This window comes from Halyomorpha halys, unplaced genomic scaffold (assembly GCF_000696795.3).
Source record: "Halyomorpha halys isolate HHAL.00 unplaced genomic scaffold, Hhal_1.1 Scaffold53.1, whole genome shotgun sequence".
Lineage (NCBI taxonomy): Eukaryota > Metazoa > Arthropoda > Insecta > Hemiptera > Pentatomidae > Halyomorpha > Halyomorpha halys.
Genome location: NW_027109243.1, coordinates 748,076 through 765,814, shown reverse-complemented (window position 1 = coordinate 765,814; position 17,739 = coordinate 748,076). Strand labels below are relative to the sequence as shown.

The 17,739-nt window shown below is 28.6% G+C and overlaps 1 protein-coding gene and 1 long non-coding RNA gene across 5 annotated transcripts; both read left to right on the top strand.

Annotated features, from left to right (window-relative positions):
- The first annotated feature begins 312 nt into the window (after positions 1–312).
- Positions 313–836, top strand: LOC106692354 (uncharacterized). Its single transcript, XR_010843439.1, has 2 exons — positions 313–561; positions 640–836. It is a non-coding gene; the product is annotated as an uncharacterized lncRNA (long non-coding RNA).
- Positions 837–6,450: 5,614 nt separating this feature from the next.
- Positions 6,451–15,883, top strand: LOC106692353 (nicotinamide riboside kinase 1). 4 transcript variants are annotated; one of them, XM_014438255.3, is made up of 4 exons: positions 6,451–6,589; positions 11,918–12,205; positions 13,132–13,222; positions 14,765–15,883. In XM_014438255.3, exons 2-4 carry the CDS (start codon positions 11,964–11,966, stop codon positions 14,999–15,001), a joined length of 570 nt encoding a protein of 189 aa, XP_014293741.1. In that variant the 5' UTR covers positions 6,451–6,589; positions 11,918–11,963; the 3' UTR covers positions 15,002–15,883. The 4 variants fall into 4 exon arrangements, with proteins under 4 accessions (XP_014293741.1, XP_014293738.1, XP_066903564.1 ...); XM_014438252.3 differs by lacking the exon at positions 6,451–6,589 and adding an exon at positions 9,445–9,574; XM_067047463.1 differs by lacking the exon at positions 6,451–6,589 and adding an exon at positions 9,762–9,932.
- The last annotated feature ends 1,856 nt before the right edge of the window (positions 15,884–17,739 follow it).

The window sequence follows — 17,739 nt, the reverse complement described above, 5'->3', positions numbered from 1 at the left end:
TGAGGGAAATAAAATATTCTTTGACTACCTAGTGTCGTGATCTCATAACAGATTGGATGTTCCCCCTCTTTTATTTATTTTTTTATTAAATGATATAAGATTTATTGATGGATTATGAATCTGTCCTATATTCCATTAATTTTTTTTAATAATTTCCTCGTATAAGTTATCTAGAAAGATAAGTTGTAATATTACGCAACCTATGTTACACAACCAAATTTTTCATTAGTTTCATTTCGTTCCTAATTTTTCTGCAGCTATAAAGTAAATTTATACTAATTTTATTATGGAAAATTATTGTTATAAGTAAGTAAATTTTTTTTTATTTACTATTCATTAATACTTGTACGATCTAGGCTTAATAGGCAGTAGGTTTCAGTGTGTCTACTTTCTAACCTATCGTATTAGAGTCTTTGTTTAAAGTTCAGTCGTCACGTTATTGTGGATGTGAAGGGTTTTTCTTTTTATATTTGTTAGTTTCATGTCTGCCGACAATGTCAACTGCTCTGTTGAAAAAAAGTTTGGAATTAGTTGATACAGAATTCGTTAATAATTGTAAAGGTATCTTTCATTAACACCATAATTACTTCTCTAAAATCTCATCGCGTTATATTGGTTTCATTTATCTTACATTTTCAGTTAGGAAGCGTAAAGGAAAGGAAAAAAAGGTCTACTCTGAGTTGAAACTAAAAACTAAAAACAAAAAACAGAAAGACATCAGAAGTATTGCTGACGTTAAACAAGGGAATTTGAATTCAATCCAAAAGATTCAAAAACAGTCTCAAAAGAAAAATATTAACGAGGGTTACAAAAAGAAATTGAAATTACTCCATACACCTCCTAGTAGAAAACTTGTGGATCAGGTAGTGTAAATATTTTTTTTAATTCTATGTTGTTTGCTTATGGTTATTAAATAATGAATGTGTTTTGAGAATTGATGATAAAAACTTAAATTATTTCATTTTTTTGCGATCAACATTTTTAAACCTTAGATTGATCTGTGGTCTTGACATATTGCTTTGATTTTAATTTAAAGCTTTTATGATGAATTTTGTTTATTGATTTTTCCTCCTATTTATTCCAATCTGTAATCAGGCTTTCAATTTTTAGGGTATAAGTACTTGTTTGGTAAAAAAATTGGTACTTGTTGCTTATAGTTTCGCCATTTCTTATTAATTAAATAACTTAAAATAAAATAATAGAAACAGGTGTTTATGCAATCAAAACCTTTGTTTTTAGAATTATGAAGATGCTTGGGAGTGCGGTCAAAAGGAAATAAAAAATAGTTAACAACTATTTATTTTCCGATGTTTCATCCCACTTTGTAGAGCTTCATCAGGGCTATGTGGGGTGAAACATCGGCAAATAAATAGTTGTTAACAATTTGTTGTTTCTCGTTGACCTCAACTCTGACCATCTTCATAGTTTGAAATGATATGGTCAATCATTTATTTATATATATATATATAAATGTGTGTGTGTGTGTGTGTGTGTGTAATTAAACCTTTTTTTTAACCAAAAATCTTTTATATCTACTAAAATTTGAGAAAACCTATCTTTTTCTTTAACTTGAGTGCGCCACATGATTCTTGCTAAGATAGAGGGAAATTCCGATTTGTTTCTCTTCTTTCAATTCCCCATTTAACTGATCTCCAAAATCTTTCAATTTTTTATGGATTTCTAATGTCTTTGGATTAACAAAGTGTTATTGATGCTTTACAGTTTGATGATTGGCCCATTTTGTATAAATTCATGTATCCTTTCTATCTATCTGATACATCTTCACTACTCAGGATTACTTTTCTTTCGATTACCTCAGACAATCTGAATTCTGATATGTTCTTAACTAATTCCAAAAAATATATTTTGGTTCCTTAACCTATCCCTCAGAAAACCCATTGTTGAGGAAGGACGTGTCCTATGTTATACCTCATTTTCGTTAATAAACATTATTATTTCCACAAATTTACTGTCTTACACAATACAAGTTTGATTTTTTAAAATTTTCTATATAAGCCCTTCATGAAGGTAATTATTCCATTTAACTGTTGTGGGTTGAGACATTTCTAAATGTTTTAAACAATATTTTGTACTTTTTAATTGCTCATACCATGAATAAATAAAGTGCACTGTAGCTTATAAACATATTGTGGAATCAGCAAACCATGTTTTAGTCCTTATTATGGTTCTTTCTTAAAACTTCGTTTGTAGCATTACCAATATATTTTGTTACCAAAATAAAGATTCATTACATGGTCGTTTCAACATACCTTCATTCTTGGTGAAAGTTGTTTATCCTGAAGGAACGCAATTGCCATTTTCTCTTCATTTACCATGTGAAAAATGCTTTTTAATATGTAAATTATGAGATTACTTTTTCAAGTGAATATTAATAGTTTTCAATAAAAAAACAATGAACATATGTATTAATATTAGATAAATTATTATTGTAGGTTGGCAATACTATATTATAGTATAATTAAGTACCACAAAAATTTTCTCTTGGCCAATTATGGAATACTTTTTAATGTAGTGGAAATTAATGTTTTATGTAATACATTGTGATGGTTGAGTGAGCATTTTTAAGTTTTTGTTTTTGTACTCACCATCTCTAACATTGTTTTCTGCTGTACCAAATTTTCTTGCTGTAACACAATTTTAAAATTATTATCATAACTTCTAATTGTTTAAATAAATAAAGTTTTATCCATTTTAGTCTCAAAACATTTTTTATTTCTATAAGTTCAACATTTCAGCCAATTCGGTCATCCTCAAGAACAATCTATCAAACACCTCATTTTACACACATGATCTTCAACAATTCCAAATAAATAACAATATTATTTATAAATTATCGTACCTTAATACAATCCTAGAACCAAATCATTTAAAAAACAACTTAATGCAGCCTATTCTGCCCAGGTCATTTATATCAGTTCACAAATTACCCTCTGAGTCATTAAAAGATTAGGGAATCATATAATTTTGTTTATAAGCAATTCTTAGATTATGTCTAATTACCTAATTAGTCTATTTTCACATTAAATTAAAAATTTAAATTATTTATCACAGTCATCTTCTTTGTTAAAATTTATCATAACAATTATTATTTGTTTGGAATTGTTGAAGATCATATGTGTAATAAAAGCTGTTTGATAGATTGTCCTTGAGGATGGCCAAACTGGCCGAAACATCGGACTTATAAAGAAATAAAAAATGTTTTGAGATTAAAATGGATAAAACTTTATTTATTTAAACAATATTAACGAGTCTCAAGAAAGTGTAAATATTATATATAAAATATCTTCTAATATTTTTAAGAATTTGATTTTTCATTTCGGGTCAGAGGCATAATATTAAAATAACTTCTAATATTTTTATCAGTTTGGTTTTTCATTTTGGGTTAGAGGCATAATATTAAAACTATCAAGTGACAAATATGTCTTCTCTGCACCAGTCTTTTCTGCAAAATAATAAAAATATCACTTATTACAATGCCTTTTAAAAGTGTGATAGTAAAGCGTGAACATTCAGCACCCTTTTGTACATGGCCCACAGTATTCCTGGTAAGGTAAAACCCCAAATATAAGGCAAATTTTTGTTTTCAACTAAATGTTTTGGAAAAATATCTCAGTTTATATTTAGGCAAACCTTTGTTAGAGGACATCTCATGAGTTCATACCTTCTGTTTTCAAGTATTTTCTAGTTCCAAACTGACCTTGAATTTTATTTGCACAGGTTATTTTGAAATTATCACAAATTTATAATAATGATATAAACTAATATATTAAATTTTAAAAACTAAGTGTGATTATTTCAATTAAATGAATTATGACTGATAATTTCCAAGTATGTTATTACATCTACATTTAAATATCCTGTACAAGGTAGAGTCGAATATTATGAAAAATTAATGAGACTTTGTTAAAGTGGTTCATGCATCATTTTGTCTATTTGTTTAATCTAGGCACTTAAACTAAAATCAAAGCATTTCTTGATTTGATAAGGACTGACATAAATAAATAATTTGTACTTTGAAGAAGTGATATCCAAGATATCTAATTGATGCAATAACTTTGAGATGCATTTTTGCCTGCCAAAGAACACTCCTTACTATATGTTATTTCTAGAAACAGATAGGGACTTATTGTTCTTTTTATCTTTTCAGTTGTATGTAAGGTACATTATAGTAACTTGAAAATTGTTATTTACTGGATATTTTAGCATTAAAGGGTATAAAAAGCAAAAGTAACACCTGTTGTTGTTAATGGATAAAATTATCTGATAGTTTAGGCTGTACATTTAATAGAGAGAGATTTTTGAATCCGTGTAAAGATAAGAAAATCAAATGCATACTGTGATTGGTAAAGGTAACGAAAACTATAAAAAAGAACTAATGATAACTGTCTTGAGTATCATTAGTTGTATAAAAAATTGGAACTACATCGATTCAAATAGTACTTAAAAATAGAGATGAAGTTTTTAATTTAAATTGTAAACTTAGGTTAAATGACATAAAATATACATGTGCCTATTTAATAGTAGAAGGATGAAAAGATGCTTGATTTAGCAGGCAGGTATTCTGTTTAAAATTCACATTGAAAAGCATATTTAGGTGTATATATATTGAAAGAAAATAGTATAATGAATATTTTAAATGGTAAATGTTAAGGTGCCTCTACACATTCGCCAAACTATGGCTGTAGAATTCAAGTATTCCCCGGGTTTTATTTTTGGGGATATTGCCCGAATTAATTATAATTTGCTGGTATCGCTGTAGTGAGCTGTATTTGAAATAAAATAATACTATAATAATTATAATATTAATTATAGTGAACAAAATGAAAATAGAACCTCTATTCTTGTAATAGTTATAAAACGATTGATTATATTTGTTTTACCAACAGGGTTTACAAGATAATTGTTAGAATTTGGATTAATTTTGACTATTGATAAGACTGAGTTTAATAATGGATGAATATTGAATAATAGAAGGTGTTATAGTTTACTGGGTGTGATGTTTCGATGGAAAATGAAGACGGGTTTCTCTCTTACTCTTTCCTTCTCTCATCTTGCCGTTGTCCCTCTTTCCTGGGTATGGTGTAGATCTACTCACTCATGCGTTGTAGAACTGAAGTAAAAGTAATGTTGCTTTTTTAAGAATGTGCTTGCTCTTTTCACCAATATGGCTGCAAACTCTATACTTCCATGTGTTTCCACATCCACTGGAGGGCAACATTTCCAAGTCCCATTAAAAAAATGCTTGAGGGGGCTTCCTCAAACAATGACGAATTCGTCCATGTGCAAGTGTGTGGATGAGTAATTTGAATTGGACTAGTTGACCTACATTTGTGGTTGATTGTCAATTTTTTTTTGTGCCCAAATGAAAGGGCACTTGTGCTGCATCCACACTTGAGTGTTTATCTGTTAGCATTGTTTTAGAACTCCCTACAGATAAATATTTGTGATCTTAGAGTATTAATGAATTAAAGTATTTTTTCAACCTTTGTATTTAATAATTAACTCTAGTTTAAGATTGTATATTTTAAAATTTTATCGATTTGATATAAATATATTGTTTCAAATCTTGTTAATTAACTTTAGCAGATAATTTTTTATTTAACAGCACTAATATACATTTATTATAGACATTATATGTCTAGGTAATTAAATTAACAAATTTCTGATAAAAATCCTAGAACTAAGGTTGAGTTTATAGGTTATGTAATGCCATTTCTATAAATTTTGATTTCATCTACCACCTACTTTGCTGATATTTACGTTTCCTTTTATTACACCTGTTTTTATTGTATTCATTTTTATAACGTAAATTGTAAATTATAGCTGACAAAAGTCGAAAGAACACAAGTGTGTGAATACCAACATTTTTTGCTTCCTTAATTTACCAAGCATTCATACAAATCTTGGATTTGCAACAAGTGGTAAACTTGTAGATCCACCATTAGAATAAATTATTTTTTGAATATGAAATGTACTTTGAACTATAAATTTTTTTTTTTAATATCTGAGTTCAATTATAATAACCAAATAAAAACAGTGCGATTATGGATCAGTAATATATTAAAAATCACCCCGTGGCAGACCGTATTTAGTCATGCCATTAATGCGTGTTTGTATAATATAATATGGAATATTATTTATTTCTGGAATTTTTGTAAAAAAAAATCTTTTTTTATTTATTTGTTCCCTAATTTTTTTTGTATTTTAAATGAATTAATGATGTTTACTTATATGTCCATATTAAATAAAGTTTATTTACATTACCTTTATAGATCATAGGATACCTGGGTTATGGTGAAGATACTAAGAAGAATAAGGAAGAACAGAAAACTGCATTTACCGAGGAAGATTTCCTCAAGTTCGAGAGGGAGTACGTAGATACAGACTGATGAATGACCGTCGGCTTGGAAGTATTCTTCTAGTGACAGGGCTAGCGTTCTACATCTATTTCATTTTCTGGGTGATTGTAACCCCGTTCTACCCCGAAGTCGCGTCTGTCTTTCCTCCTGTTCGCTATGCTCTCCTCTCTACTGCAACCTTAGGCCTCATCTTTATCGGAACTTTATCTGTAAGTAACTTTTCCCATCTTATATTATCTTTCTTATTGTATTTATTTTCTATATAACCAATTAAAAAAAAAAAAAAAATGCTGCTATATTTGATGTTTGTTGTTAAATGGGTTTATATTTTTATTTATTAAGCATCTTAATGGGATGGGTACTTGAGTGGTACCATTACTTTATTGAATGCTCAAATCTCTTTAATATTAATATGTTAAGAATCAATATGTAGCCCAACAATCAATAGCTTGCATCCTTTTCTAACCACTGCTATGACAGCAAATGTGTAAAATAAATATTAAGTTAATGTTAAAAGAAATCCAAAATAATCTGAAAAGATTAAGAAACTAGATAAAATTCACAGAATTGTTTAATTTTCTTGGTCACAAAGATTCTGTAAAAAAATATTACATATATTATTTTTCACTTAATTTATATAAGTCATGGTTGGTGTCAAAAGAACTTAAAATTAACTGTAACTGATCCCTCTAATTAGATATTAGGCATTAATTGAATCAACTTATGTAGTTAGGAACCTACCAACATTTTTTTTAATACCCTATATCAGAGTTGGGCAATAATTAGCTATAGTTGAAACTATTAGCTAAAGTTGCCATGGATACAACCCTTATTCATGAATGAGTCATTGATAAATAAATATCGTATCCATGACAATCTTAGCTATTGGTTTCAACTATAGCTAATTTTTGCCCATCTCTGGCCTATATCGATAATTTTTTCATTTCTGTTACTTAAGTCCAAGGCTCTACCTATATCTATTAAGGAACATTTTATAATTTACTTGCAAACCCAGTAATGTTTCACTATTTCTATATTTGAGGATGTATATACATTAATTGAGCACTATTGAAACTTTTATATTAATTAATATAAAAATGAAGTGATAAGACGTTAACTATAGTAACATAAATGGTAACAGCCAACTTTGCTGTATAGTCCGATGTGTTTAATTTTTCCTTATTCTTTTAGACTATTTGATTATATGTGGTACTGTCACTTATAATATTTATTTATTTGTTTATTTTGGGGATTCTGAGGATCATTCAATAATACAACTTTATGTAGGCGACGTTTCACAACTTAATTGTTTGCAGTCATGCCCTACAATGAATAAATAAATGAGGTTTGATAGTTGACCGTGGATAACTAATTGGAGAAGATGATTGGGGGTGCGGTCTGCAAAAAAAAAACAGTCTGCGCCCCCCGACCATCTTCTCCGATTAGAAAAAAAAAACAGTTTTTTAGAACAAATACTTTCTTCAACTAATTACTATAGAACTACAAGTACACAGTGTAATTTATGATTAATAACCATTAAAATTAAAATATTGCTTAGTAAAAGTATTTCTTACAATTGTCTATTACAGTGTGTTCTTCATAGTGATCCAACTAACTCTAGGTTTGTGATAGAATTGAATAGGTTTTGAAGTGGAGGTAGGTTTGCTTTGGTTTTTCCGATACCTAACTGTTTTTTCCAGCAGGTAGTCTGTCTGTTATTTCCATTTTGTATTATGTCTGTTTCTATTTAGTGTTGTTAATTGTGTCTTATGTATTTATTAGGTTAGTGTAAAATCAATTTAAATTTTGTAAATTCAATTTTTTATTGATAGCTCGATTCTTATATTTTTATATTGTAATCATTTCTTTTAAAGTCCACTTGTTTTTTTCCCAATGTATGATTTTTGGTGCATTGAATTTGAATTTATGTCCTGTGTGTTTAAAATGGTCTGGTTTTTTGGAATTGTTTGTTATATTGTTGTCTAGGTACAACTATATTTGTGTCAATATAACCTTCTTTTGAGATACTGTTATAGGATTTGCCACAGTCCTCTTTATGGGGAATTTCGTGCATTATATTACATTGTAGCTCTATTTTATCTTTGTCTTTTGTATTGGTGTAAAATTTATTGACTGATCCTCAAGACATATATATGCCTACAACAGTCAAGAAAAAAGTTATTAATATATATTACATAAAATATGAATAGTTTTTATATAATAACCCTCAGGTTAAAATAGGAGACTATTTAGCTTTCCAACAGTTTTATTATTAATGTAGGAATTGGTTTAAATGCAGAGGAGTAAAAGAAATCCTCCAAATAAATTAAGGTGAAAACTTTCTAATTTTTAATTTCTTTGAAAAATGGTATTTGAGAGTTTCAGACAATGTTAAAAACAAAAATGATTTGTTTTTTCCTAAAGCAAAATTTTTTTATCTACTTTATTAAAATCCTCATTATGTTATTTCAATTTAATAGTATCAGTATACTTTTTTTCTTGTTCTCCAGAAAAAGACAAATAAATTGTTATATATAATAATCATGAAAAAAATGTATACTTTTTGAGCTATGTACCATTAATACTTAATTTTGTTATAATTATTATTTATTTATTTATTTTTTTCCGAAAACATCGGGCCAGCCTATACTCGGTATTACCTATACTGAATGTTAACCAAAATGCCCCACCACAATTAGATGATCGGTATGGCAGTGCATCAAGTACCAAAAAACAAATATTCATTTTATATATATTAGACGTTCATATGCAATATTTTCCTTTATTGAATTATTTACTTTTCAGAAAATATTGATATAGCTTATAATGCACAGTTTCACATAAAACGTTGTTCGGTTCCTTATTGCATACACTGGTTCAATTATTATAAGTTTTCTATTTATATTTTAGTTCCTAATGTACAAGACTTACTTACGTTGTAAATATTAAAAATAATTCAACTAATAATAATAAACTGGACCAATTAATTAAAACAGATTGACAAACATATTTTTTTTTTAAATCAGCAATTAGGTTCTATAGGCTTGGTGTGCTATCATTTATTCTGAAACAACAATACAAAGGAGGTGCACTTCTGTTTTCTCGATTGATTGTCATTTTTTAAAGTATAAACTGTTGATGAATTTAATGCAGTCCTGCAAGTTGTTATTGCATATATCATGCTCTTTTAACAGGTTAGTTAAAAGTTTTATGCCATTAAATATTATTTGACTAATAGTATATTTTGTACATCTGTTATCTTGAGAGATAAATTGAATCTTTTTAAATATTACTTAATCCAAATAATTATTTTTCTTATTTGTTGTTTTAGATTTTGTTATATGTTGTTTTGGGTTGCCTAATATATTGTTTTGGGTTTTCTAATATGATGTTTTGGATTGTAGACTGTGTTCCATAAGTGTGTTATTTTTTAACTGTTAAAAGGGTATAAACTTGTTTCATTGGACGCATCATCATTGTTTACTAATATGCACATCTCAAAAATAAAAATTATCTCTGAAAACAAATGGAACAAACTCGAAACACTTACAGGTATTACTAATACACAATTTATTAAACTACTTGCTATAGCTACGTACAGATAAAGGATATTTTAAATTTGACAAAAAATTTATAACCGAAAATTCGGATGCCCCATGGGATCTCCTATTGCCTTGATTTTAGTAGATATTTATTTAGATGATTTATTAGACACTGTAATACCCAAAATCCCATCTATATAAATTAGTGAATGATATAACGACTGAGATACCAACCAAGAATAACGAATAAGGAATAATTTTAAGTGAATTTAACGATTAATCGTACAGATTAAATTTTATTATAGAATCAGAATTAGAAAACAAAATACCATTTTCAGTTGTATTTTTGATTAGAAACCCGAATGGGGAAATAGAAACAATATGGGGATAAAGACCCATCCTGATTTAATATTATTTAGCCCAACTGTGTTCCCCAAATATTATTCTTAATTTCTAATGTGTTATTTTTGGTTTTCTAATATGTTGTTTTGTTTTTGTTTTTTAATATGGTGTTTTGGATTTTCTAATATGTTCTTTTGGGTTTTCTAGTATGTTGTTTTAGGTTTTCTAATATGATGTTTTGAATTAATCTAATGTTTTGTTTTTAGTGTAAAAATTAACATTAGTCTGAGATTAGATAACATTCTTTATAATAAACAACTGATTTAAAATTACTAAAACAAAAACAAGATATGATCAGATAGTCTATATGCTATATTTATATATTTTCTGAAATTAAATTTTTTTTACTGAATAAAAAATTCCTAGTATAAATTAAAAATGTTTAAATAATGGTTTGTTTTTAGTAATGATTTTAACAGGAAAATGTAATTTAAATATTATTATAATAACATATAACTTTGCCATGCTGTGTGTCGTTTGAATGCTTTTAAACTTGACTGTATCTTTAGTTTTTTTTAATGTTTTATTTTTAAATAGTTGTGTTTGTCAATTTTATTCTTTAAACAATGGATGATAATATGCCAGTATCCACTTGTTATTCATTAGTTTTTTAATTAAATGGTTTATTAAGACATAAATAATTATGAATTTTATTATTCTCTATTACTAGAGAGAGAAAAACACTTTATTAAAAAAGGTGTGCCCTTTGACCCTTGAAGGTAGGACCTTTTGAGAAATATTATGAAAATCACGCTGTTCCCCAGTTTTAGCCACTTTTTCAATGTTATTCAATTTAACTAATTTTTTTTTAAACTTAAGTCTCCTCTTCCCATTTTAAATAAATGATAGAGGTTAGATTTTCAATCATACCAATTTTAAATGAATATTCAAACAAAACAGTTAATTATTAATAATCATTAAAATTATGTTAAATATTTTATATCATGTGTTATGGATTTATTTTACTTTCATCATATGTGAATATTTTAATTACCTACTCATAAAGTATTGGTTTAATCAAATTATTTACTTAGTTAGGTCTGAGAAGTTTCTGATATAATGGTTCTATTTGATTTAGTGGAAACCTTTTTATATATGGGGCTATAGTCTTGGGTTTTTCTTCAATAAAAATGTTTTTTACATCGATAATTATGATTTTAATTTATCTGTTTATTCATTCCTTGTTAAAATGGATCATTTTAAATCTATTTATGTACTTGAGAGTCGATCTTGAAAACAATGGTTTGAATTAGTTTTTGTCTGTGAAACGTATTTGATTCTCGGGTGCAGTTGAGATGTAAGATGATATGGATAGGAAGGTTTTTTTTTTGTTAAATTGTGGTTTTGTATCCTTTTCTTGATTATTGAGGATTATTTAAGCAATTGAATTTTGAAATATAATTTAACCTGATTCACAACAATAAGGAATATAAACAACTTAATTATAGATTAAAATGGTGGGATTAGAAAATATGGTACCTAGCATACCACCATTACTTTCAGTTTCAAAGAAATTGTCAAGGTTAGTTTTTTTAAGCTAAAATTACCTACCTCTGTCATTTTGTATATAACCTTGCTTTATCCTTGTTATAGGTCTTTACAATCTATACTCTCTATCCGTTGTAAGAGTCAAAGTAAAATGCGACCAAACTGGCTAGTGGTAGGCTTGTGCGGCGTAACCAACAGTGGTAAAACTTCTCTTGCTAAAGCTCTGCAGGCCAGGTACCCTGGCGCTCATTATATCTGCCAGGATTCATACTTCAGACCAGTTACCTGGCCAGGGCATGTCTATGTACCTGAAGTCGACCACTTCAACTGGGATGTCATGTCTGCTCTCGACATGGAGACGATGGTGAAGGATGTACATCAGCTAGTGGACGGGTAAAGATTTTGACCATTGTAAAACCTAAAGTTATAGTACTTATTTATTTACCTTCCTGATATCCAGATCCATTTTTTATTTTAATAAACTGGAAAATTATTATTGTATTATTCTGGAATATAGTCCCTTTAGAACAGTGTTTACCGATTCTATTAGGTCTGCAGTCTACTAAATCAGATATCGAACCATGCTTGGACCACACGCTCATCAATCAATAAGAAACAGTCCCGGTGAAAGATAAAGGATAACCTAAAGAAACGAGTAACCTCCTGTATTCATAACTTAAGAGACTGAGAATAGGGGGGATAACTGTGTTCCAAGTACTTATCAATCCCAAAGTGGTTGGATATTAGAAAGTTCCATACTATCTCTTGGTTTGTTCCCAGTTGGAGGGGTTTATTATCGTGTGGAGGGGAGAAGGAGCTAGGGTGGGGAATGCACAAGTTTCCCTCTCAAACAGACAAACTTATCTTGAATGCAATATATTTATTTTGTTATCAGTTTTTTTTTAAAAAGTAAAAATTCCCAATTTTTTTTGCTAAATATTGCTGATTTTATTACATATTGTTGCGAGATGCCTGGGCCAAGAGGAAAAAACAAAGAAAAAGATTTTTTATTGTAGTACAAAATTAACCAAAAGTATCCACACCTGTTTTTTTTTCCATTTTACACTCCTCCCCAGTAAACATTTTTCATGAACGGACCAATCAAATTGATCGGATATCTATCATTTCTCTCCCCAAGGAGATAACCTCGTTACAATATTCATATCAAAATAAACACATTTATTTAGTTTTTTAAAATTTATTTATAACATAAAAATCCCATCCCTAATGAATAATCAACCAATTAATGTTATTCTAGTGCCATGTTTATTATGAAGACATAAAGTGTTTACATTTTGCAAAATACTTTAATTTTCTAGGGAACCCGAAGGTAGTGAACAAGGTATTTTGATTCTGGACGGATTCTTGCTTCTTTGCCATCAAGAGATTAGCGAAATGTGTAACATTAAGGTGAGTGATTTTCTTTTATATAATACCATTGTTCTTATAACTTGGCTGAATTTTATTTGACTTAAATTAATAGTCATTTTCATTAATAGAAGACAAAAGGGCTAAAACTGTTCTTGAATATTATATAAAAAAAAAAATTGATAAGCTTTTATATAAACTAGACATTGATTGTATTATCTAAACAAATCGTCTTGGTTTATACTAAACCCTAACAAGCAAAATTGTCTTTTCTCATTCCTACAAAAGCTGTTTAGCTTCCCAATAATTTTTAGTGCTGTCTGATGAAAAATTAAGGAACTAGTACAGTGTCATATCTCTATGTAGAGCCTAACTTCAAACCCAAAACCAAGAGTCCTTTCCAATAATACAGTATAAATTGTTATTTCTGAAGTTACAGTTACATTCCATTATCTTCTGGTGCATGATGGTTGGTTAAACTGAGTTAAAGAGCAAACCTAGGTTAAATTAGTATGGTTTACTTTATTTATTATTGGTTGATTAAACCGAGTTTGAGAACAAATCTAGGTTAAATTAGTATGGTTTACTTTATTTGTTAATGGTTGATTAAACTGAGCTAAAGAGTAAATCTAGGTTAAATTAGTGTGGTATACTTTATTTATTAATGGTTGTTTAAACTGAATTAGAGAGGAATACTTGGTTAAATTAGTATGGTTTATTTTATTCATTAATGGTTGATTAAACTGAGTTAGAGGACAAATAAAGTAAACTTTATTTTATAAAGTAATTTGGTAAAAACTAATTTACCTAAAGTAGTATGGTTTACTTTATTTATTAATGGTTGATTAAACTGAATTAGAGGGCAAATCTAGGTTAAATTAGTATGGTTTATTTTATTTATTAATGATTGATTTAACTGAGTTAAAGAGTAAATCTAAGTTAAATTAGTATGGTTTACTTTATTTATTAATGGTTGTTTAAACTGAGTTAATCAGGCAAACATCACCTTTACGTGGATTGTCTTAAAAAAACAAAACAAAAAAAACTGAGTTAAAGAGCAAATCTAGGTTAAATTAGTATGGTTTACTTTATTTATTATTGGTTGGTTAAACTGAGTTAGAGAGTAAATATAGGTTAAATTAGTTTACCATACAATAGATCTTCTATCATTTCAACTACAATCTGTTTTATAGGATTTGTATTTTCCATTATCTCTCTTACTTTCCAAATTGATTGGTTTACATAGGATTCACTCCAATAATGGACCTTATTTCAGTATTCCTGATTTTGTCCTACCTGGTTCACCTTTCTACCTTCTTCGGGTATTTCATTTCCGTAGCCTGCTAGATCTGTCCTTTATGCTTTGCTGTTGTTTTCCAGACTAAAAGAAATAAGTAAATATTTTGTATTAAGATGGACTTATTTCAACCCCAAAGGAATCGTTCTGCAGATTTATATATTCCTGGATAATTATATTAAAATAAACAAAAAAAACATTATCAATATTAATTATTTTGTAAATATTTAAATTGGATTAGTTTCATTTATTTTAAAAAAAAATTTAAAATGTCATATTGTTTTCAGGTTTACATAGACCTTGAATATGAAGAAGTGAAAAGAAGAAGAGACACTAGGTCATATGATCCTCCAGATCCTCCTGGTTACTTCGACAAGATTGTGTGGCCCGAGTCAAGAGTCGTCCGTGAAAAGATCATTTCAACCTTCAGCCGTGAGCTACTTCTCTTGAATGGTAAAGACCCTGTTGAGACCAACACTGATAAGATCTCGGTGAAGATGAATGCTTTACTTAAATCCTCCTGATAATGTCATCTGATAGGATTTTCTCAGTGATCAGTAAAAAAATGTGCAGATACAGTCATCGCTTGATATAAAGAATTTCCCTGCGTATTTGCTAATAAAATATAATATAAGTGGTAGGATGCAGCCCTGTCTTGTCTTAAGTGCCTATGTATTACTGGTGATCTCGATAATTTGCTAGCACTCTTGTATCACGCTCAAGCAAGCAATGCTATATACAATCAATGCCTTACCTGTTGTTTCTAGTGTAAGAGTAGTAGTCGAAGGTCTCATAAATATACGGATATATTTTTTAACAGTGTTACAAATTTTAGAAGTACTGAAACTACTGTACAAATTTTAAAATATTGTTTTATAATTAAGAAGTTATTTTTTATTTTATTAGTTTTTATATTTTTTATTTAAACATCGATATTATAAAACAAAATGTTTCTGATTTTTATTAATTGGTTATTAAGATGCTATTGGAGAGGATAAGATAGTAGTGTATTTATATTAAGGCAGTACTTGTTGCACAAATAATAAACTTTTTTAAATATGATTTTCGATCACTTGTAATGTTTCTATTTACTTAGATTTTTAAATTGTAGCTTTTGATGTTACATGAACTTAGATTAGAAAAGAACATAAATTTTGTATTGCTCTAAGTTACGCATAATGTGTCATCAATGTTGTCATTTATTTTTTTAATAATTTATTCGGCAAAATGCATTTAAAATATAATTGTCTGTTGAGTTATGGAATAATTATTTTTGTTACCTTCGCTCAGGTTTTATGGTTAGTATTAGTTGAATAAATGTATGCTTTTGGTTGTAATAGAATAAGGAACTTAGCTGTAAAATTCATAATATATATTTAAAAAATGAAATGTAGCATAATTGTCAATTTTTTTTTTGTTCTATGTAAAATGAGCCTGGAAGGCGCTCAAATGAGAATTGATATAAAAATTGGTTTAGTTTGGAAGTGCCATCTATAGTAATCCGAAATAAATCCATCCTATTTACTTCAAATTACCATAGATGGCAATTCTCCTAACAAAACATTTCAGATAAATCTCCATTTGATTACTTACCCAGGCTTAGTTTATGTTCTTTTCCTTTCCTTTCACTAACATGCTGTTTTATATTCAGGGCCCAGTTTTCTTCAAGATAATGTGAGATAATAACACAGTGTGTAACTATAATAACTAATTGCAAAGAAAATAAAACAAAAAAATTTCCTGGATTTCTTATCCCTTAGTCTCATCTTCACTTCACAGAGGGTGCTAGAGGAGGCAAGGTTCTACTACTGGCCAGGAGGAGCGCTAGCAATGCTTATATTGTGGGAGGGTTCATTCATGCTCTTTTGTCTTAAGAGGAACCGATTATCTCATTTTGTTCAAATAAAATAAATTTTAAACTATTTATGTAGAGATTTTAAGTAAAATTAATTTATGAAAAATATGGAATAAAATTAATGTTGATAATTATAATTAACCCTGATATGAATTGTAATAGGAAATTCAACCAAAATTTAGTTGAAATAAATTATTATTGTGGGGAAGGTTACAAATACTGTTGTGCTAAATTATAATAATGCAAATTAACTTTGATTAAAAGTTTTAATTTTAGGTAATTCGTCATAAGCTTATTAATAAATTTATACGATACCCTAATGTTTTAATGTCTCATAGGGTAATTGTGGGCTGAAATTAATGACCTAGGTAGACTAGCCTGCATAAAATTGTATTAAGGTGTGGTAATTTATTAATAATATTGTTATTTGTTTAAAATAAAAGCTGTTTGTGATAAGATTATCCTTGAGGATAGCCAAATTGGCTGAAACATCGGATTTATTAAGAAATATAAATTGTTTTGAGACTAAAATTTACTTTATTTAAACAATATTAACCAGTCTCAAGAAAGTGTAAAGATTATATCTTTATCTCATTACACCTTATCTTCCCTCAAGGGACCCCCTACATGATCAGTCGGAATGGCAGTTAAACTAAATGTTCAGACTGATCATGTAGGGGTAATACTGATGGATTACCACGAATATTTTGATCCTGATCATTCAAAAGTGTAGTGGGGAAATGGGGAGGACGTTGTTAGTGTTTCATCAATATCACTTTATTCTTGCAAACAAATGCCAAAATAATGGTCGAACTAGCTTTCTATACATCAGGAATCGAAATAAACATTGCTCAAGATCTCTACTGTTAGATATCTCATTAATGAGTGTCAGGCAAACTGATAGTGTAGATTATGGTTAAAGTAACCTGGCTTTTGAATGATAGTCATTTCGACTGACCATGTAGGGATCCCTGGTTGTTAAAACAGAACTTACACCTTATTATTTTAAAATTAAATGCATGAAGTGTTCATCTTAGTTTTCACTCAGCCTTGAAAAGCCTTTTTTTTTATTAACTTTATCTTCAAGTTTTTCAATCCAAGAATCGCCCTTCATTAGATATGAGGTCTGTTCCCATAACTATTTCTGATTTGGGAAGGAAAAATTCATACTATGCATGCCTCATAGAGTCAAAAGTGATTGTTGGAACAGACTTATAATATGCTACATATGAAATGCAAGTAAATATCATATTAATGGCTTTAACAATTTTTGTTAAAGCCATGCATTAGTAACCAACTCTCTCGGTAGAACATGAATTTTAAAAACTGGTGTTTCACAAATAAAATCTGAGTTATCCAAGGTAAAGTATAAGGGAACCCCTACAAGATCAATCATTCAAAAGCAAG

Excerpts from the sequence above, each read along its gene's own strand:
- LOC106692353 (XM_014438251.3), top strand. The coding sequence starts at position 11,779 with ATGGTGGGATTAGAAAATATGGTACCTAGCATACCACCATTACTTTCA. Across the intron at positions 11,847-11,917 it reads GTTTCAAAGAAATTGTCAAG|GTCTTTACAATCTATACTCT; the intron begins GTTAGTTTTTTT and ends TCCTTGTTATAG. Across the intron at positions 12,206-13,131 it reads GTACATCAGCTAGTGGACGG|GGAACCCGAAGGTAGTGAAC; the intron begins GTAAAGATTTTG and ends TTAATTTTCTAG.